A 21,951-nucleotide genomic window follows, 5' to 3' on the forward strand; every position below is an offset into this window, starting at 1 on the left:
CCTGGGTTCTATCTTGGGTCTGGTGGGTTGATGGGGGGAATCAGGACTCCTGGGTTCTATCCCAGCTCTGGGTGCGGCGTGGGGTCTGGAGGGTTAGATGGGGGGTGAGAGCCAGGACTCCTGGGTTCTATCCCAGCTCTGGGTGCGGCTTGGGGTCTGGAGGGTTAGATGGGGGGTGGGAGCCAGGACTCCTGGGTTCTATCCCAGCTCTGGGTGCGGCGTGGGGTCTGGAGGGTTAGATGGGGGGTGGGAGTCAGGACTCCTGGGTTCTATCCCTGGCTCCGCCAGTGACTATTCTGACCCTCCCAACACATCACCTCTTTATGCCCGAGTTTCCAGGCCGGTTAGTGCAGGATGACCTAGGCCAGCTCTGCCCTGCACACTTACTGCAGTATAACTACGTTGCTCAGGGGTACCCCCCTCTGAGCGACGTGTTTACGCCCACCTTAGTGCCCTGTGTACCCAGCGCTACGCCAACAGGAGAGGCAGAGGTGGAGCTGAGGCGATGGGACAGTCTCTCCCCTCAGCTTAGAGCGGCTTTGCCAGAAGCACTCCAGCAACGCAGCTGCGTCGGTCCAGCTGCGCTGATGCAAGCCTGGAGTGTTGAGCGGCCGAAGCAGTGGGAGTGGGCTGGCACGTGGTTGTGAAGCAGGGAGAGAGCGTGGGCTGGTAGCTGCTATTATCCCGAATACATCCAAACATAAGGAAACACGCCGTTAGCCTAGGAAGGCAGGCAGCCTCCTGGGAGTGACTGCTGGTGATGGGGCAGGGACATACGGAGGATGCCGTTAAGATGGCAATCCAGGAATGTGGATGCAGGCTGGGATCACAGGGACAGAGCTGCAGTGTGGACACCGGCTGCAGGCTGCAGTGTCGGTCCCAGGTTGCATGCTGCTAGCACGGCAACCGAGGTGGAGGTACCGTTCCCACGCTGCACGCTCGCTGGACCCTGACTGACACGGCTGTGTTCTCCCCCTCTCTCTCCTCTCTCCCCAGAACATAAAGAGCCTGGTGCCCATGAGAAAGCAGAAGGGGAAGGGCTTGACGAAGGCCCCGGCGGAGGAGGTGGCCCCGACGGGCAGCGCAGAGCTGTCGGCGGGGAAGCTGGACGTGGCTCCTGTGGACGTGGAATTCTCCTTTCCCAAGTTCGCCAAGCTAAGGAAGGCCAAGGGCGCGGCCGGGCCCAGCCCAGACCTCTCCGTTGAGCTCTCCTCTTCGCGCACCAAGGGGAGGAGGCTCAGGTTCCCCAGGCTGAAGGTGAAGGAGGCTGCAGGCGTGCAGGCGTTGGCTGTGGCAGGGACACTGGAAGCAGCCTGGCCCAAGCGGAGCGTGGAAGGGGAGGCAGGTGTCCAGGGGAAGGCTCCCCAGTTCACAGCCCCATTCCCCAAGGTGAAAAAGCCCAAGGAGGATGCTGGGCTTGCGGAGCTTGAGCTCAAGGACCAAATCAAGTTCAAGGCCCCCCAAGTTGAACTGGACATTCCCATCCTTGATCTCAAAGCCCCCAAAGTTGCGGCTGGAGTGGAGACCCCGGAGATCTCAGGCAAAGGGGAGGCCTTGCGGATCAAGCTGCCGAAGTTCGGGGCATCTGCCAGGCCTGCGGAAGGGGAAATCGAGGTGGAGGGACTGGAGGGGAAGCTGAAGGTGCCCAAAGTCCAAGTGCCCCGGGTTGGGATTTCTCTGCCGATGGCAGGCAGGGAAGCAGAGGGGCCAGAGGAAGAGCTCAGAGCTGGCATCAAGCTCCCCTCAGTGGAAATAGCAGCACCCAAAGTAGAGGTGGATTTGAGCCTTCCCAAAGTGGAAGGAGCCCTGGAAGCCCCAGGCGCCAGTGCCAAAGGGGAGGGCTTGAAAATAAAAATGACCAAGTTTGGCGCATCTACAGAGGAAGGCACACTGAAAACGCCTGCCGTCCCAGCCCCCAAGCTCAGCACCTCTCTGCCCAGCGACAAAGGGGAGGCCGAGGGGCTAGCCGGGAGGCACAAAGCTGGCATGAAGCTCCCATCCCTTAACATAGGGGTGCGGCAGGTGGACGTTGAGATCCCCCTTCCCAGGGGGACGGCAGATGCAGAACGGGAAGCAGAGCCTGCTGAAGCCACGCTGGAGCTCCCCGACGTGACTGTGAAGATCCCCAAGATCAGCCTGCCCACACATGGGGGCAAAGCCAAAGAGGAGGAGGTAGAGAAGGAGTTCAAGGTGCCCCAGGTGGAAATGAAAGTGGGGAAGGCAGAGAGGGAGAGCCCCGAGTTGAAGACAAAAGGTCCCAAGATTAAGATGCCGAGCTTTGGAATCTCCCTGTGGGAACACAAGCCCGATGCGGACACCAAAGCGAAAAAGCCTGCCCCCGAAGGGAAGGTGAAATTCCCTGGGGTGAAGATGCCCTCCATCGACATCTCTGTCCCCAAAGCTGCCGACGTGCAGCTGCCTAAAGCGAAGATGGAACCAGCTGGGCTAGCTGGTGAGGGGAGGGTGAAAGCCTCTGACGGGGATGGTGCTGAGGGTCCTGAGTTCAAATTCAAAATGCCACAGGTGTCGCTTCCAAAATTTGACCTCTCTGGCATGGCTGGGAAAGCCGAGAGCAAGGACCACGTGCCTTCGCCCAAAGCCCCGCACCTGGAGGCCGATACTGGGTGCCTGGAGATCGCGGCTGGGAAGATAAGTGTGCCCACGCTGGATATCTCTGTGCCGGGGATTAAGCCAGTTGATGTGGAGCTGCCAGAGGCCTCTTTGCGAAAGCCCGAGCTTGAGATAGCTGTCGAGAAGCCGAAGATTGAAGTGAGGCTGCCCGCAGGGAAACCTGAGGGGAGGAAGCTGGAGTCAGGGCTGGAAACGGCCCAAGCCAGGCTGAGTTTCCCGTCGGTGAAGATGCCGTCGGTGGACATCGACATGCCCAAAGTAGGCGTTGACCTGGACCTGCCAAAGGCAAAGCCTGGCTTCGAGGGGGAGCTCAGGGCAGTGGCAGGCCTGAAGGAACGTGACCTCCAGCTACAAAAGCCCCAGGAGCCTCTCCTGAAGTTCGGGGCTGTCTGCAAGGACTTGGAGGTGGAGATCGATGTGCCGGCTCCCAAGGCCAAGGCTGACCGCCCCACGCCACAAGCAGAGGTTGAGCTCCAGGGTGCAGCCTTTGAAGGCCCAGATCTAAGTGGGATGGTGGCGAAGATCCCCAGGGTGGATATTTCGTTTGGGAAAGAGAAGCTGGAGGGTGAGGAACTGGAGAGAGCAGGGCCGGAAGGGAAGGGCAAAGCAGATATGAAGTTCCCAAAGGTCGGCCTAGAACTCAAAAGCCCCGAAGTGAAGCCCGGGAGCCTGGAGGCCACAGTGAAGCTGCCCTCTGTTGAAATTTCAACACCTAAGCTCCCTGAGGTGGCCATCGAGACCCTGCTGGGGGGAACAGCCGCTGTCGACATCAGCGGAAAACTGCCGGAGACTGATACCAAGCTGAAATCGCCCAAATTCTCTTTCCCCAAATTTGGCATCTCTGGCCCAAAGGTTAAGAAAGGAGGCCTGGAGGCTGCGACGCTACAAACTGAGCTGGAGGCGGAAACCCTGGAAGCAAGTGCCAAAGGGCCTAAGCTGAAGATGCCAAAATTTGGGCTCTCGTTCTCTAGGTCGAAGCAGGGGGACGACGTGGATGGGCCCAGGCACTCTGCGGAGGGAGACGGGAAGGCTCCCAAGGGGAAGGTGGAGATCTCAGGGCCTCACGTTGACTCGGACTCCTCCGAAGCCAAAGTGAAGCTGCCTTCAGTGAAACTTCCCACGGTTGACATCTCTAGCCCCAAAGTGGATGTGGACATTGACTTGCCCAAGGGAAAGGGGGACATCTCGGGGGAAGGGGTCACACAGGCTGGGGAAACATCGCCTAACATCAGCATCGAGGTCCCAGACATTAAGCTAAAGATGCCAAAATTTTCACTGCCAAAATTTGGAGGCCAGGGCAGGGAGGAGGAGCTGGAACTGGAACAAGAGACCCTCAAGGGGGAATTGAAAGGGAGCGCCGAGGCCTTGTCCGGAGAGCTGGATGGGAAAGCAAAGGGCAAGGAGGCCAAGATGAAGATGCCCAGGTTCAAAATGCCATCATTTGGCATTGCCAGGAAGGATGTGGAGGTGCCTGGGCCCAGTGTAACAGCTCCTGAGAGTGATGTGAAAGGCAAGAAGGGGAAAACAGCTGCCAAAGAGCCCGACATGGCTGCTGGGAGCCCAGAGGAGAAGCTAAAAGGCCCCTTCATGAAGATGCCAAAACTGGCTATCTCTTCTCCCAAGGCTGACCTGAAAGCAGAAGCTGATGTGAGAGGCTCCAAAGATGAAAGTCATATCCAAGGCCCCGACATAGAAATTAAAATGCCCCAGGTTGAGCTGCCAAAGTTTGGAACCAAAGAGGAGAAAGCTGACGTGGAGGTGTCCAAGAGACCGGAAAGCCCTGGCACCAACCTAAAAGTGGGCACTGTTAAGATGCCATCACTAGAGATCTCTGCGCCTGCCCAAGTTCCTTCCTTGCAAATCTCCGTTCCCGGTGTAAAAGCAGAAGGGGAGCTGTCGGTGGGAAAGCCGGTCATGGACATCTCCGAGGCTGACATCAGGGGGTACGAAGGAAACCTGAAAATCCCCAAGGCACCTTCCATTGGCATCTCTGCACCAAAGCTAGACTTGGATATCAACTTGCCGAAAGCCAGTGTGGAGATGCTGGGCCAGCATGAGGCTGGGCTGAAAATAGAGGGGGATGCCACCTTTGAGAAACCAGACACCAAAATTAAGATGCCCAAGGTGGAGCTGCCCAAATATGGGCAGGAGGGTTTCCTGGGGAAAGACTTGGATAGAGAGCTGAGTGGTGCCAAGGCGGAGATACACCTCCTCCAAGGACAAAAGCTGAAAGAGCCTTCCATAAACGGCCAGAAAGTCACCCTGGAGATGGAAGGGGGCAAATATGCAGCTGGTGTTACTGAAGCCTCCCTGCTGGGTTCCAAGGTCCGGGTGCCCAAACTGGATATTTCCTTGCCCAAAGCCAGGCTGTCGGAGGTAGAGCTACCTCTGGCCGAGGGGGAGATCACCATCGAGGAACTGGAGGAAACCGAGGGGAAATTTAAGCTACCATCGGTTGGGCTACCTAAATTTTCTACCCCGAAGGTGAAAGCTCCAGAGGTGGGATTTGATGTTGGCTTAAGCAGAGATCGAGACTTTGCTCTGGACATGTCTGGGCTGCACGGGAAGGTGCCCAAAGTCGAAGTGAGTGGCCCAAAGATTAAGCTGCCTAAATTCGGGGGAGTCAGTTCTAATGACCAATGGGAGGCAGATATAGACTCATCCAAGACCCCCAAGGCGGAGCTTAAACCCCCCAAACTCCGGGGGAGCCTCGAGACCCCAGGCAGCGAAGTGGGAGTGAAAGAGGCCAAGCTCAAAATGCCATTGGTTCCCATTGGCTTCACCATGGGCAAGGGAGAGGGGGAGAGTTCCCCCAGGGCAGAGGACTCTGAGATGGATGGTTACGACAGCAAGTTCAAACTGAAGATGCCCTCATTCGGGATTTCCAAAGTTGGCACAGAGGCCAAGGGGGACGAGTCCAGGATGGACACCCAGCCCCTCTGCCCCACAGCAGAGGGAACGGACTTCTCCTTTAAAATGCCCCAGCTTGCCATTCCGGATGTGGGGTTCTCGGTAGGCCCCGGGGAAGCTCCAGCTTTGGTGGGGGGGAAAGCCGAGATGGGTGGAGACGCCATGGCCAGGGTCGAGAAACCGGCAGGTGCTGAAGATCTGGAGCGGGACGTGGGAGGGTTAGAGATCAGGCTCAAGATGCCCCAAATCAAGATGTCGCCATTCGGGATTTCAGGATCCAAAGGGGATGAGGGGAATATGACGGCATCTCTCCACAGTCACAAGGGGTCAGACAGGGAGCAGATGGGGGGGAAGAAATCCCTGTTCAAAATGCCGGACCTGGAGATCTCCGCCCCGAGCATCAAGGCGCACGCAGAGTATGAAGTTGACGGGGCTCAGCTCCACCACAGTGGCTCCAAAGAGCTGCCGAGAACCAGTGCCGCTGGCATCCGAGATGAGAAGGGTTGTGGCGCCAAGGCTCCAGGAGTGAAGGGGGACACTTCTGAAGCCGAGGCAGGGAAGAAGTATAAAATGAAGCTGCCCAAGTTTGGGATCGCCTTGCCCAAAGCCACCCAGGAAGGAGGAGAAGGGGACCTTTCTAGGGAGGAAAGCAAGGCCCAGGAGACTGAAGCCAAGGTGAAGATGGCCAAGGTGAAGAAGGCGGTATTTGTGCTGGTGAAGCCCAAGGGGAAGGGGGTGGAAGCATCCTCTGGGCTCTTGGAAGGAGATGGCGAAGCTGCTGCTGGTTTCTTGGAAGGGGATGGGGGCGGCAAGGCGAAGGTGCCTAAAATAAAGCTGAAGCCCAACTTTGGGCTCTCCCTCTCCAAACCCAAAGCTGGGGTGGAAGTCAATGGGGAGCTAGAGCCCTCGGCCCAGGAGGTAGGGGAGCTGGAGAAAGGCTCCAAGCTGAAGCTGCCCAAGCTGGGCTTCTCCAAGACAGAGGTCACGGACCTGGTCACCAGCGGGAAGGGGTCAGCATCTAAGCTCAACAGGGAGGAGGGCGAACTTTCCCTGCAGAATGGCTCCCAGGACAGCAAGGCAAAGCTGGGCAAGATTAAGCTGCCCCAAGTTGAATTCTCCTCCCCATATAAAGCGGCGGAGATGGACCCCGAAATGAACCTCAAGCTGGTGAGGGCAGAAGAGGCCAAGGATGAGGCTCATGTCAGCACCTTCATGGCTTTCAAGGCGGCCAAGTTCAAGTCCCCCAAGATCACGTTCTCAGGTTTCAAGAAGAAGGAAGGGGAACAAGCTGAGAACGTGGTCTCTTCAGCTGCCAGGACAGAGATGGCCTTGTTGGAAAAGGGGGAGAGGGACCGAGATGCCAAGCCAGAGACATCCAAGATCTCGCTGGGCTTCACCTCCAAGTCGAAGGGGGAATACAATGTGGAGAGAGGCGAGCTGGACGGCAGAGAGAAATCCCCCAAGTTCAAGTTCCCCAAGCTGGCCCTGAGCCCCAAAACCAGAGGGGAGCTAGAAGTCACTTCCGAGCAGCAGGAGAGAGGGGGCTCCTCCCAGTGGGAAGGAGAGAAGGGGACAGGGGTGCTGGAGGGAGTCAAGATTCGGACGCCCAAGCTGGGTTTCTCCACTCAGCTGGAGGAGCAGATCCCGGAGGAGGGAGGGGGCCGAGTTAAGCCGATCAAGGGCGAGATGATGGTGGGGAAATCGTCCCCCATCTGAGGCTGGGCTGGTGCAGGGAAAGCAGAGACTTGAACAGCCCCCCCTCTCCCCCCCCGCGTTGGGAGTTTCGCAGGCTGGCATCTGTACAGTTCTGTGCCTGTGTGTGACAGATGCACTAACCACAAGATGAGCTTTCAAGCCACAGCGTGGGCTGGGGGTGGAAATGGGGGTAGGGGGGACCCAGTTGTTCTAATAACCAGCCCCAGTGTGGGCTCCTCCCTGCTCTGACTCCTCCCCGATGGGGGCCAAGTGGATCTTCTTGGGGCAAGACTTTTTTTAAAAAAAATTGTTGGAAATAATGTGAATAAATAACCAAGCTCCACTTAGTATTTTTTACCATTTTCCCAGGTTAATAAACAGCCCCTTTGACCTGGTCCAGCTCAGGCCCGGTCCCCCCCAAGGCGCTGCCTCGCGTGGGGACTCGCTGGCTCTGACTGCACTAAGGGGCTCCGAATGTTTTGGTTTTTTTTAACTTAGGCTTTAACTCTTGTTTCTCGGGGTGGCTGTTCCGTTCACACTTTTAAATTAAGATGCTTGCAAACTAATGGTCAGTAAGATAACGGTAGGAGATTAAAGCAGTCGTTTCTTTTCAACCAGAGACCAGTGCCTTCTTACTAGCATAATGCTAAGCTCAGAGAAAGGAGTCGATTGGAAGAGGAAAGATAACGTGAAATTTAAAACACAGCTCACTCTGTACTGCGCAGCTTGTTTGTATTCTAGTAACCGGGGTAAGGCATTTCCAAGAAAGGAGCAAGGAAAGGGCAGGGGGTTGACTCTGTTACACTGCTCAGCGGTAGGAAGGGGCCTTCGTGGAAATCGGGTTCCTACTTTTTAATGAGTGATTCTAGATGGGGAGAAAGCTGGGGTTTGATCCTGTGAGTTCTGAAAAGCCTGGCCGGGCCAGCTCCACTCTGTTTACCCTGAAATTCCTAACCTCTGGCTGCCCTTTTTATCAACACAAATAGCAGCTGAGTCCGAAGGGTTCCTCCTTGGAAGGTGGTTTAAAAATAACTGGCGTGTCCTCTCCCAGCGTGGGAGCAAAGAAGAGCCTTCTCAGGCAGGGCAGGGCTGTTGAAACTGCTACGGGTTGTGGATTTATCACAGGTCCCCATGCCCAGCCCCTCTGGTGGGGCTCTGTTAACCAAAGCAAAGAGGAGACATTTCCCTTGGGCGGGGGGACGGTCAGGGTTGCAACAGGGCCATGATCTCAGCCCCCTCACTTGTTTTTTGAGCACCTTCCAAATAGGAAAGAGACCAGGAACCTCTGCTGATGACTGGAAAGGCCTCCACGAGACGTGCTTAGAGCCAAGGGCCAATGAGCCGTCACACTCCTGTCGTCTGTAGTCCCCTCTTAGCCACCGCTGCATGTGTGATCTCCGGAGAGCCCCTCCCCAGCATTATTACTGGGGAGATCAGGACTGTCCCGGCCCTAAAGAGCTTGCAATTTACATGGATGAGACAGTTAGAGAGAGGCTGATTATCCATACTTCAGGCCCAGAGAGATGCAGTGACTTGCCCAAGGTCTCCCAGGGAGTCAGTGGCAGAGCTGGGAAATGAACCCAGGTGTTCTGAGTCCTAGAACAGTGCCTTACTCACACAATTGTGCCCTTCCCCTACAGCACAATCCCACCCCAGTGCCTCAGTCAGCCCAGGGGAACAAACAGGGAGCTCATTAAACATCATGGGGCTTTGAATGTTCCTATTTACATTTTCCCCAAAAGAAAGGATTGAATACGCCCTCACTGGTAGTTTGATTTCTAGCTGTTGTCTTTGTGGGGGTAGGAGTCTGTCCAGAAATTCCTCTGTTTGCTTCTGGGGGCAAATGTGTACATACAGTAGAACCTCAGAGTTATGAACACTGCAGGAATGGAGGTTGTTCGTAATGCTGAACAAAATGTTAAGGTTCAAAAGTTTACAACTGAATGTTGACTTAATACAGCTTTGAAATTTTTCTATGCAGAAGAGGGTTAAAAGCAGCATTTAATTTAAATGTACCAAGCACAGAAACAGTTTCCTTGTCAAACTTCCCCTTTATTTTTTTGGTAGTTTACATTTAACACAGTACTGTACAGTATTTGCTGGTTTTTGGTCTCTGCTGCCTGATTGCATGCTTCCCCATGAGGTGTGTGGCTGACTGGTCAGTGTGTAACTCTGGTGTTTGTAACTCAGGTTCTACTGTAGATTCTATTGCTTAACGAAGCCATAACCCACCTGAGCCTCGGTGTTCCGGCAGCAGATTTAGCTTGTATTTAACGGGAGAGATTACAGTCCATGGGTGGGTTGGTGTGTTAAGCACAGCAGATGTCATTGCCATGGACTGGAAGGGTAGCTTGGTTTTCGTTATGATAAATGCAGGATAGAAGTAACAGGGCAGAGGACAGGCCCTCGTTTGCAGTCACATTGTATTTCCTGCCTTGTACCTAATGTGTAACTGTGTGATGAGGGGAATAAGGGGGTGGGAGTTTGGGTGCCTTTTCATAGCTAATCGTGTATTATCTCATATACAGCATACCTGCCAAGAGATAAACCTTGATCTTACTTAATGAACTGTGTTGCTTTGACCTCTTTTACTGAAGATATGTGTATTATTATTGGCATTTTATTTTCAAGATTGACTGACCCGATGACTGGAAAAGAGATTTTTTTTTAAAAAGGTGGGAAACACAGAACCCCCACCCCACGCTCGTGCCAGCTTCCTGAAGGCGGGGATGGAGCGCTAAGCTCGCTCCAGGGGGCTGCAGAGCCAGCTCCCTAGCTGTGGAGCATCTGGAAACATGGCCCTAGGACGGCTGGGTGCTTTTGGATCCTGGCAGCCTAGACATTGTAGTCTGACTGACTGCACCCGCACAGGCTCCCTGGGGGTGAAATCCACCCTGCTGCCAAGAAGCCAGCACAAGGCCTGTGTACTACTTTTCAGCCCAAAGGCTGAAGCAGGATCTAAGTGGTACCTAGGCCTTGTGGGCATAGCATCCCACTCCAGTCTAGAGCTCCACCCACGTCCCCTTCAGTGATCTCTGCTGTGTCCAGACCAGCACAGACACCAGAACAAGGCTCCCAGGGCGAGAACTACCTTCCCCCAAACACATGCTTGGGGGTTTCTTCCCCTTTCTCTCTGCCCAGGAGACACACAGGCAGCCCTGCTGGGATGTGCATTGGGCCTGATTCTCTGCTGCCCTGGCTTCAAATGGATGCAAAACACTACTCAGTAAAGCCGGTAACAATTCACTCCCACTTCGCATTGGTGCAAGTCCCTGCAAGGGGCAAGGGTAATGGGGCCCCTTGGTATCATTTACACCAGGGTAGAATTTAACCCACTCTCTTTAAACTTGTCCACGGCAGCAAGCGGATGAGCAGGAATTAGCTGCTGTGTGTGTGTCAGCTTCCCTTTGAAGGGGCTTTCTTTAGCCAAAACCATTGCCATTTCCACCAGCCGGGAGGGCGTTTGGAGCAGGGGCAATAGCTGGAGTGAGGAGCTCTCTTCTCCCCTGCGCTTTGTCAGGGCTGTTTTAAAAGCACTGCTTAGATGCAGGGGGCCTTTTCTGATTCCCATTAATGCTAAATGCCCCTTTCCCTTGGAGTCCCACAGAGCTGGGGAGGGCCCCGTCCTCTCACCCTGCCCTGCCCAGAGCGATGCTCAGATCCAGTAACCCCCCGGGTACCTTGTCTCACAGCCACTCTGCTGCTGCTGCTTTTTCTTTCTGTTCTGGGTTTGTCTGAATAAAATTCATCTGTGATTGCGTGGAGCCCTGGGTGGTGTCTTTCTTCGGCCTTGGGCAGATGAGACCTCGGGCCGCAGGGCTCCTGGGCTGAGCGCTCGAGGTGGAAGTGAAAGATAAGGGTCCATGTGTCAGCTACCACTGGCCAGAGAACAGACCTTTGGCTGGCCCCACATGCTGCACTCCCGTCATTATTTGTATGCCCCTGCAAAGCCCCATTCTGCTGGGTGCTGCGCCCCCACCCCTCGCACTGGACAGCGTCTGCCCTGGGCAGCTGCCTCTCCCAAGCCACATCTCCAGGCTACAGGTGGGGAATTGGTGCCCAGCTCCCGTGGCACTGTCTGCCTCCTGGTCCCACAGGGAGTCGGTGCCAATGTTGGAACTGAACCCAAATGAGTCCATCCCTTCAGCAGGAGTGAGGGGACCTGAGCCTGTCCCCTGAGCTGGGAGGGGGTTGGACCCAGGTGACACCTTTGCCCTGGAAACTGGACAAAGGCTGGAGGAGGAGCTGGGGGAAGGAGTGAGGCTGCTGGAGGGGTTTTTGATTGTACCCACAAGCTCTGTGTTAGACTGTGTTCCTATTGTCCAACAAACCTTCCGTTTTACTGGCTGGCTGAGAGTCATGGTGAATCCCAGGAAGAAGGGTGCAGGGCCTGGACTCCCCCTCACTCCGTGACAGTCACTTACCTGTCCTGCCTCTTAGCCTTTGTGCCCCGGTGTGGAAGTTCAGGACCCTTCACCTCTGGAAGTGGGTGAGAAGAGAGCCTGGTGCTGAAATGCTGCAAGCCAGGGAAGAGAGATAGGAGCCCTGGAGTGGGCTAGCCCCAGCCCTAGATAACACCAAGCATACGGCCAGTGTCCAGGTTTCCATGCCACTTACCAAGGCTCAGGGCACCCTCTGGTGGCCAAAAGGCAGGGACAGAGGGGTTTGAAAATACTCTCCTCCCCAGCACCGCACGGCGGCTGCACCGCTCAGAGGGGTGGAGAAAGCAGGCCCCACACCTGGAAAAGTGCAAGGGGCCCGACAGGCTGAGCTCAGCCCCCCTTGGGCACCGACGAAGAGGCAATTTTGAGAACAGCCAAGCCATTTGGAAACTCGGGCCCCACGCGTTGGAGTTGTAGCCTTGGGAATCAGGCCCTGAGCCCCCTGGGGAATCTCGCGCGGTCACTTCACCAGGGCAGCGGGCGTGTGAGCGGCAGTGAGCCCGACGGCACGGAACGGCTGGCTCAGTGAGGTCTAGGTTAGGATGTGAAGGTGTGACATGACACCTGTTTGCAGCCAAGGCCTTTAACACGTGTGGAACTGGCTCAGGTAATGCCTCAGCGCTGCTGATACATCTTAACCTCACGCCCGAAAGCCTCACTCGCACAGCTAAGCAGTGGTGGGCAGTGCAGAACGGAGGCAGGGGGGCCGCCACACACAGATATCTAATGCCAAAGCCATACACGCTGGTTAGGCATGTCTCGTTATGGCAGGAGCAAGTGTAAGGGACTGTGGGGTGAAAACCCAAAATGATGGCTTTTAATGCCCATTTTTCAGATTTAAAGGGACAGCATCCACACGCAACCATTGTGTTTCTGCCTGCCGAGCACCTCTGCAGAGCACCCAGGGCCCAGGCCCGTGACCGGGGCCGCAGGAGCAGAGCGGTGCCTGGGATGGGGCAACAGGGAGTTGGCCCAGAGGCTCTGCGTGCAGAGGAAGTGGCTGGAGCTTTTCTGTTCATTCTTAAGGGGTCTCCGCTTCCCATGTCTCAGGCAGGTTGTGGGGGATGGGAGGGGAGGAAGAAGGGGTAACTTGCGGGGATGGTCTCAGCATTCAAATGGAAAGCAGAGCCCCAGATCCCAGCACCCCGGGGCGTGGGGCGTTCGGAACAGAGCAGTGGAGTTGGCATCCTGGCTGTATGGGTTAAACTGTGGGGCTTAGCGACACAAACTGAGCTAAGGGGCAGTGACAAATTCCTTGCTGTGAGTGTCAGCCCCACCCCAGGGGCTGCAGCACACTGGGTGTCTCATGGGTCTTTGCTGCTTCCCACCAAAGCAGCAGGCAACGGCGGCTGGCAGACACAAGCTGCTGGACTCAGGTGATGTGAACTGGGGAGGCAGGACGCTAGCTAGCTAACCCAGGCAGGGGCAATTGTCTGCTCCGCAGTGAGCCCTGAGTGCACAGTGCTTCCGATCTAGTATTGCAGGGGTGGGACAAAGGAGTCGCTGGACCAGTGATTCTGAGCTGCTCTATGGCAAGTCCTCTGTTCCTGATCCTGTTGGTGAGCCTTTCACATATGACCTGAAAGGCCAGCCATGCTCACGCCTCAATGCAGGCTTGTGTGGAAGGATTTGCCCACAGGTTGGACTTTGCTCTTCTGTCCATGTTCATGGCACTTGCAGCCTGGACCTATGACACAGCACAACACTTACTGGGTGATCAGGGCTGAGAACCCCTATTCCAGGATGGCCCTCGGATGGACAAACACAGGCCTCTTGATTTTCATTGTAAGGTAATTTACACCCACTTGCAGGGCTCCTTTGCTCTGCCAGAGTGGCACAAAGGGGACTCAGTGTACATGAGAATGAGGGCATTTGGTTTTTTCTGGGCAATGTGGGCTAGATTTCCCAGTGCACTACTCCAGTTTTACACTGGCATAATGGGGTTTTGCTGGTGTAAAACTGGAGTAACTTCTTTCCCCCCACAATAGAACTTTCTCGGCCTGGCAACTTTGGAATGACGGGCACTGTTGCATCAGCCCCAGTTCCGCGGAAGGGCAGCGAGGGATTCTCTTTGCTCCAAGGAGGCAGAGCATTCTTTTGCAAGAGGCCAGTTGCCCCTGTGTTTCTGAGCTCAGCCCGACGGGGAGGGGGCAGTTACGAACAGAACATGGTAACGATTGAGTCGGGCAGTGAATGTTTTGACGTCATAGAGATTTTGGGGAAAGGCACATTTGGGGAAGTGGTGAAGAGCTGGCGGAGGAGCACGGGGGAGATGGTGGCGATCAAAATTCTGAAGAATGATGCCTATCGGCGCAGGATCATTAAAAATGAACTGAAGCTGCTGCAGACCATGGCGGGGGTGGACTCGGAGGAGTCACACATTATCCAGTTCCACGAGTTCTTCCATGACGAGATGAAGTTCTACTTGGTCTTTGAGCTCTTGGAGCAAAATCTATTTGACTTCCAGAAGGAGAACAATTTCTCTCCTCTGCCTGTCAAGCACATCCGGACAGTGACCACGCAGGTGCTCAAAGCCCTGGCCAAGCTGAAGGAGCTTTCCATCATCCACACGGATCTGAAACCTGAGAACATAATGCTGGTTGACCAAATGAGGTACCCTTTCCGAGTCAAAGTGATTGACTTTGGGTCAGCCAGCATCTTCAATGAGGTGCGCTATGTCAAGGAGCCATACATCCAATCCCGTTTCTACCGGGCACCGGAGATCTTGCTGGGCCTACCTTTCTGTGAGAAGGTGGACGTGTGGTCTCTGGGCTGCATTATGGCAGAGCTGCACTTAGGCTGGCCCCTTTACCCTGGGAACAATGAGTATGACCAAATCAGGTACATCTGCGAGACCCAAGGGATGCCCAAGCACAGCCTGCTCAATGTAGCCAGGAAAGCTCACCACTTCTTCAAGAGAAACCAGCATGCTGAACTGGTAACCCAGTGGCAGCTGAAATCCTCGTCCGAGTACTTGGCAGAGACCAAGGTGAAATCTGTGGAGAGGAGGAAGTATGTTCTCAAGTCCCTGGAACAGATGGAGTCGGTGAACATCCACAAGATGATCTACCCAGACAATGAAGCCCTGGCTGAGTACTTTGACCTGAGAAGTATGGTGGAGTTGATCAAGAGGATGCTGACCTGGGACTCACATGAGAGGATCACGCCAAGTGCAGCCCTGAAGCACCCTTTTATCTCCATGCAGCTGCTTAGACTGAGCTACGAACTCACCCAGTACTATCAGCTCTGCCTGCGGGGCTTCCAGGAGTCCATCAAGCGGGAGAGCAAGGACAAGCAGGAAGTGGCTTTTTGCAACGCCATGGACGAGGACACCTTCTACCCAGCACAGGAGTATTTCAAGGAGGAGGAGCATGTACACGGCGTCTCTGGCCTCTCCAGCGTCCAAAGGACCATCGACCAGATGGACGATCTGAGCATTACCGAGCCAGGCAGGGAGGCTGCCATGAACTTGTTAGGAGAAGGTGCCAGGATGGGAGCGTATGAGCCCTCCACTCCTGCTGAAGTGGCCAGCATGACCCTGGGCCACATGGGAGTGCACAAAGGCACTTACCAGAACCCCCGGCTAAACCACGAGCAGCATCAGGAGCCAATCCAGGCCTATTACAGGAGCCGGTACGGCAGCTCCAAACACCGCAAGCACCCTCGTCACACCAAGTCCGACCCCACTTTTGGGAACTTGATCCTACTGGGACAGCAGTCTCCTGGCGATACTGTCAGCTGGGAAAATGAGAGCAATGCTGGCATCTCCCCTGTTGCCTCCTCCCTCCCAGAGCCCAGCAGCCTGGACGATCAGAGACATCCACTTTCTCCTACCACTAAGGTACCAGGGACACGTCCATTTCGGCTGGGCAGGAGCTGTGTTGTTTCATTATTAGGAGTCACCCTTCTTGGGGTCAGCTAACATAGGGTTTGCACCAGGCCTTTACAGATAAACCCGAGATGTGCAAGAATCTACCTGGATCTATGAGGAAGTTCTACAAGGCAGATCCTTGAGCACAGTAGATACAGGGATCTACCTTGATAGTCCCACAACGAAACAAGGGATGGGCCAAGACCTCAAAGGTAGACACCTAACTCCCTTTGATTGCAATGGGTGTGAAGCGCCTAATACCTTTGAGAATCTGACCCTAAGTGACCACTAGCTGTCCTTCCCCATTGTGGTGACTGATCTATCTATCCCCATACACCATCTATCTATCTATCTAACTTTGCTAGACACTAAAATCATGGACTGAATAGAGACACTGAATTTATCACAGCAATCCACTAACAACCCACCCTCAGTTGCCTTTTTTTTTTTTCTCCCTCCCTTTCTTTTCCCCCTATGACTGGAGGGGGCCACTTCACCTTGAATGGTCCCTTGAAATATGTGTTAACTACTGTGCTAAATTTCAGAGTAGCAGCCATGTTAGTCTGTATCCGTAAAAAGAAAAGGAGTACTTGTGGCACTTGTAGAGACTAACAAATTTATTTGAGCACAATCTGTTCCACCTTCTATTTAGCCGTGACACTCTGAGTACATTTCCCAGACCTGAAGAGCTCTATGTAAGCTCGAAAGCTTGTCTCTAAGGTGCCACTAGTACTCCTTTTCTTTTTTCACCCACAGAAGTTGGTCTAATAATAGATATTACCTCAACCACCTTATCATCCATCCACCCATCAAATCTATCTATCTATCCATCTATATATCTACACCAATCACCTAGCTGCCAGTAGATATCTCATTCTTCTTATTTATCGTTTAGATACCATCCCAATTATTATTATCATCATATAGTGCCAAGAAGTGTCAACATAGACAGAAGGCCCATTGTGTTAGGGATTGCACCTACTCAAAGAGAAAGGCAGATCCGTGCTACAAATAGCTGATGGTCTGACAGGCCAACAGGCAGACAAATTCAACCTCAACCCAATTCTGTGTGCAACCAAAGATCAGACATTCACAGGAGGTTGAGGGGAGAAGTTGCTCAGAAAGTTGGTTACTTTTGATTGGAGTTTTGGGGTGAGGGCATGTTCAGTGTTCGCTCTGGGTTAGACTGAGGCCAGCAGGCTGAGCAATCAGTTCTGGAGACAGGGTGGTGTACCTCTAAAGCATAGGGGTATTTAAGCCTTGGCTTCTGCCCTAAAACTGAAGTCTTATTATTTATGATGTGCACTGTGGTAGTGTCTGGAAGCCTCAGCCGAGCTCAGGACTCCATGATGGTTAATATTATTTATTCTACAATGCCCACAAGTGCCCTGCACTTAACCCAGAGAAGACACCGAAGAAGGGTCCCTGCCCAAGGAACTTACAATCTAAGGGCCCAGTTCTGCAAAGACTTAGGCACACACTTCACTTTATGCTTCAACGGGACCCCTCCCATACATGAAGCTAAGCACAAGTGTCTTTGCAGGATCAGGGCCAAATAAAACCTGGATCCTGCAATGGGATTAGCATTGGCAGAGCCTTGTGCTTGCATGGAACCCCTCTGACTCAACTAGGTTGGTGTCAACCTGTATGGACTTGGTTGCAGGATCAGGGTCTAAGTCTGTTCATGTCTAAGCTGCTGTACCTGAAACCAGGATTGCACAAACTTTGCCAAGAGATGGACTGTGATGGTAACTCATCAGCATGCCAGGGTCTGCAGCTAATGTATGATTATTATATATTGATTGATTAGCTGTTTGTGTACAAAACCAATTGCAGCCTCCCTGCCTGATCTTTGATGGATACGACTGGTCCCATCAGCCAAAGATCTGCTTCCCTATCAAAACAGACAGTGGCCACGAGTCATGTTGTAGAAAACCCATCTTCCATTCATGGTTACCTCTGCACTCACACAATTCCCCTGCAGTTTCTGATGTCATTTGGGTTGTTCTTTATTAGTATTTAAGGACAGCTGAACCATGGCCAGAGATGCAACAACAGCAGGGAGGCTGGGAGAAGCTTCATTTAACCCAAAATGTTACTTCAAAGCTTACCCTGCAGATGACGCGCTCTTGAGAGTCATGACTGGCTGATCAGGGACTACCTCCTTCCCTCCTCTTTGTCCTGACTGGCGGCCTGGCTGAAGCTTTTCTTGTCCCTGCTGGAGACACAGATGCTAATTAACATTCATTCAAACGGGGCTGTTGGGAGCTACATGGCCTCATGTGAAATTAAACTAGTCCAAACTGGGAAAACAGCTGAGTCCGAGAACTCTGGGCTGCCCTGTCCCTGAGACAAGGGGCTTGGCGACCTTGGGGTTTGCCTGGCTGTACTAGTGTCCAAACCCTCAGCTTGTGTGAACAGGCAGAGCTGTATTGAAGTCAATGCAGCTCTGTAGATCTAGGGGTTTAGTACAGCTACAGCAGGGGCTGGAATGCCCCGTGTAGACGAGGCCGGCGCCCCAAGGAGCAACCTGGCTCTCCAGTCTCAGGAGTGAGGTCAGGTTTTGGGCCTGGTGTTCCTCTTGAGCCTCTACTTCTCTCGCCCACAGAGAGCCCAGCCGGAGCTGCCCGACCCCGAGCCGCAGCTGCCCAGTGCCAGCACCTGGCTGGGCGGTGATGACTGGCTGATTGAGAGGAGTGGGGAGAGAGCCCCAATCAAGAACGCGCTCCACCTCACGCCGAACAGGCACCAGCCCTACCTGCAGCACATCACGAGCCACCACTGAGCCCAGGGCAGCCCGCAGGAGGGACAAGCCAGGCGGAGACACCCCCCACAACCCCTTTGCAGAGTCCTTTGCAGCCATTAAATTATAGAGTGTTCCCACCTCAATGCCGTTTACTCGTGAAACCCAAAGCTATCTCCCTATTATTGACCAGTGTCAAACCCGGCTTGTCCAGTGGCCGGTGGGCCATGGTGCCATCCCAGGGCACAAAGTCCATCTAAGGGAAGGCCAAGGCCACGACTGCATGGGGATAGCAGCCAGCTGGGGGCATGTGGGCGTCACCCTGGGGCCGGCTCATTTCTATTTCAATAAATGATTTATCAGTGGCAGACCGTTGAATGTATATTGTTGTGGGATGGAAACCAACGCCCAAGCCCCCTTATCTCACTTCTCTCCCCACACCCTGTCCCCAGCAAGGCCAGCCCAGGGCCCAGCCCCCATCCGCCCCATGCTGCCCCGCCCCCAGGCACAGCAGGCCCAGGGGCCAGCCCCCTTCCACCCCTCCCCACCCCCAGGAAAAGCCAGCGCAGGGCCCAGCCCCATTCCACCCCGCCCCACCCCCAGGCAAGGCCGGCCCAGGACCCAGCCCCACATCTGCCCCGCCCCGCCCCCAGGCAAGGCCGGCCCAGGGCCCAGCCCCACATCTGCCCCCCCCCTGCCCCCAGGCAAGGCCGGCCCAGGGCCCAGCCCCACATCTGCCCCACCCCGCCCCGCCCTCAGGCAAGGCCGGCCCAGGGCCCAGCCCCACATCTGCCCCGCCCCGCCCCGCCCTGCCCTCAGGCAAGGCCGGCCCAGGGCCCAGCCCCACATCTGCCCCCCCCTGCCCCCAGGCAAGGCCGGCCCAGGGCCCAGCCCCACATCTGCCCCCCCCTGCCCCCAGGCAAGGCCGGCCCAGGGCCCAGCCCCACATCTGCCCCACCCCGCCCCGCCCTCAGGCAAGGCCGGCCCAGGGCCCAGCCCCACATCTGCCCCGCCCCCAAGCAAGGCTGGCCCAGGGCCCAGCCCCACATCTGCCCCGCCCCGCCCCCAAGCAAGGCCGGCCCAGGGCCCAGCCCCACATCTGCCCCGCCCCGCCCCCAGGCAAGGCCGGCCCAGCCCCACATCTGCCCGCCCCGCCCCCAGGCAAGGCCGGCCCAGGGCCCAGCCCCACATCTGCCCCGCCCCGCCCCCAGGCAAGGCTGGCCCAGGGCGCAGCCCCACATCTGCCCCCCCCACCCCGCCCCCAGGCAAGGCCGGCCCAGGGCCCAGCCCCACATCTGCCCCCCCCGCCCCCCCGCAAGGCCGGCCCAGGGCCCAGCCCCACATCTGCCCCGTCCCGCCCCCAGGCAAGGCCGGCCCAGAGCCCAGCCCCACATCTGCCCCGCCCCGCCCCGCCCTCAGGCAAGGCCGGCCCAGGGCCCAGCCCCACATCTGCCCCCCCCTGCCCCCAGGCAAGGCCGGCCCAGGGCCCAGCCCCACATCTGCCCCGTCCCGCCCCCAGGCAAGGCCGTCCCAGAGCCCAGCCCCACATCTGCCCCCCCTCCACCCTGCCCCCAGGCAAGGCCGGCCCAGGGCCCAGCCCCACATCTGCCCCCCCCTGCCCCCAGGCAAGGCCGGCCCAGGGCCCAGCCCCACATCTGCCCCGTCCCGCCCCCAGGCAAGGCCGGCCCAGGGCCCAGCCCCACATCTGCCCCGCACCGCACCGCCCCCAGGCAAGGCCGGCCCAGGGCCCAGCCCCACATCTGCCCCCCCCTGCCCCCAGGCAAGGCCGGCCCAGGGCCCAGCCCCACATCTGCCCCACCCCGCCCCCAGGCAAGGCCGGCCCAGGGCCCAGCCCCACATCTGCCCCACCCCGCCCCCAGGCAAGGCCGGCCCAGGGCCCAGCCCCACATCTGCCCCACCCCGCCCCCAGGCAAGGCCGGCCCAGGGCCCAGCCCCACATCTGCCCCCCCCGCCCTCAGGCAAGGCCGGCCCAGGGCCCAGCCCCACATCTACCCCCCCCTGCCCCCAGGCAAGGCCAGCCCAGGGCCCAGCCCCACATCTGCCCCCCCCCTGCCCCCAGGCAAGGCCGGCCCAGGGCCCAGCCCCACATCTACCCCCCCCCCCCCCGCCCCATCTGAGTGGAGGAGAAGCTGGTAAACAACCAACCGCCCTTGGGGGCGGGATGTACCATTCTCAGCCTGGATGGGGGGGCCCGCAAACCTGCAGGCTTTAATACCGGCCCTGGTTAGCAAATAACCACAGCAGACGCTCTGAGGCAAAGTTATGGGCTTTGTTTGCTCTCCGGGAAATCACCATGGGAGTTTTATTATCTCCAGCCCCGCTCCGCTCCCCCCGTCAGTGAAATGGTTCCTTCCCAGGCCGAGTGAGCGCCCGACTGTCAAACTGCTGGAGTGAACCATTGCCGTGGTGGGGGCGCTCGGAGGAGTTGACCAGAACTGATCAGCGAATTGACATTATTATTGGTATTATCTTATTATTTACCCAGTCTGTTTACTTAGTCTACACTGTGTGCTTAGGGTGGTTTTTAAATAAACCTGGATTTTTTTGAGGGGGGGAAGGCACCTTTCTCCCTCCCCCTTTCCAAGGGAATGGTACCTTCCCAGCGCTATTTAATTGTGTTGCTCGGCGCCTGCCCCTCACAGCGGCTGGGGCGCGGGGCCCTGGGGTGGGCGAGGCCGGGGTGGGCCGGGCCGCTCCCCCGAGGGAAGGGGCCATGTCAGGCCAGGGTCTTGGGGCAGCCTCGCTGTGCTGGCCTATCACTGAACCAGGCCACTGTGGTGTCATGGTGATGTCATCAGGACAGTGATGTCATCGTCAGGACATGATGTCACAGTGATGTCATTGGGGGCAGTGATGTCATCAGCGTGAGCCCAAGTGGCTAGGGCAGGGGCCCGGCAAACTTTTTGGCCTGAGGGCTGCATCGGGTTTTGGAAATTGTACAGAGGGCTGGCTGTGGCCCCGCCCCCACCTCCTATCCACCTCCCCCCGCGACTCCTGCCCCACACCCCCCCACTCCCTGTCCCCTAACCACCACCGGACCCACACCCCTGACTGCCCCCAGCTGCCCCATCCAACCCCTCCTCTCATTCCTGACTGCCCCTCCAGGACCCCTGCCCCCATTCAACCCCCTGTTCCCACCCCGACCCCTATCCATGCCCCCACCCTCTGACCACCACCAACCCCCGAACTCCCCTGCCCTCTATCCAACCCCCTTAACCCCTTACCATGCCGCCGTGCAGCCCAGGGCACTGGGTCCGGCCAGGCTCGGCAGCTGCACTGCCCCAGGAGCTTGCAGCCCCCCCACCCAGAGTGAGCTGAGGCTGCCCGGGAGGGAGACAGCGGGGAAGGGGCCGGGGGCGAGCCTCCCGGGGCAGGAGCTCAGGGGCTGGGCACGAGGGTCCCGCGGGCCGTAGTTTGCCCACCTCTGGGCTAGGGCTTCAGGACTCCTGGAGGACCTCATTTCGCTCTTAGAAGGGGCAGGGCCGGAGGCTGCTTTGCATTTTGGGGTCTGGCACACCCTAACTCAGTAGTCCCCAACCTTTCTGTGGGAATGGCACATTCCTATTCCCAGAAGACTGTGGCGGGCGCCAGACACCCTGCTGCCGAAACGCGGGAGCGGCAAGACGCGTCGTCGCCGA

At 56.7% G+C, this 21,951-nt stretch overlaps 2 protein-coding genes across 3 annotated transcripts in view; both read left to right on the plus strand.

The window, feature by feature from the left end:
* Nucleotides 1-9,800, plus strand: part of PRX (periaxin) — a 29,121-nt gene extending 19,321 nt beyond the window's left edge. For both annotated transcript variants that reach the window (XM_084612150.1, XM_084612151.1), the window contains exon 7: nucleotides 997-9,800. In XM_084612150.1, coding sequence (XP_084468276.1) covers nucleotides 997-7,257 — 6,261 coding nt within the window. In that variant the 3' untranslated portion in view covers nucleotides 7,258-9,800. The remainder of the gene's footprint in view (nucleotides 1-996) is intronic.
* A 3,661-nt stretch (nucleotides 9,801-13,461) lies between these two features.
* Nucleotides 13,462-15,600, plus strand: HIPK4 (homeodomain interacting protein kinase 4; the record flags this gene model as incomplete). The annotated part of the gene is made up of 1 exon (XM_084612440.1): nucleotides 13,462-15,600. The coding sequence occupies exon 1, from the start codon at nucleotides 13,693-13,695 to the stop codon at nucleotides 15,598-15,600; it is 1,908 nt and encodes a 635-aa protein (XP_084468566.1). The 5' UTR covers nucleotides 13,462-13,692.
* Nucleotides 15,601-21,951: the final 6,351 nt, after the last annotated feature.

The sequence above is a fragment of the Lepidochelys olivacea genome, assembly GCF_965140295.1.
Source record: "Lepidochelys olivacea isolate rLepOli2 genome assembly, chromosome: 23".
NCBI classification, from domain to species: domain Eukaryota; kingdom Metazoa; phylum Chordata; order Testudines; family Cheloniidae; genus Lepidochelys; species Lepidochelys olivacea.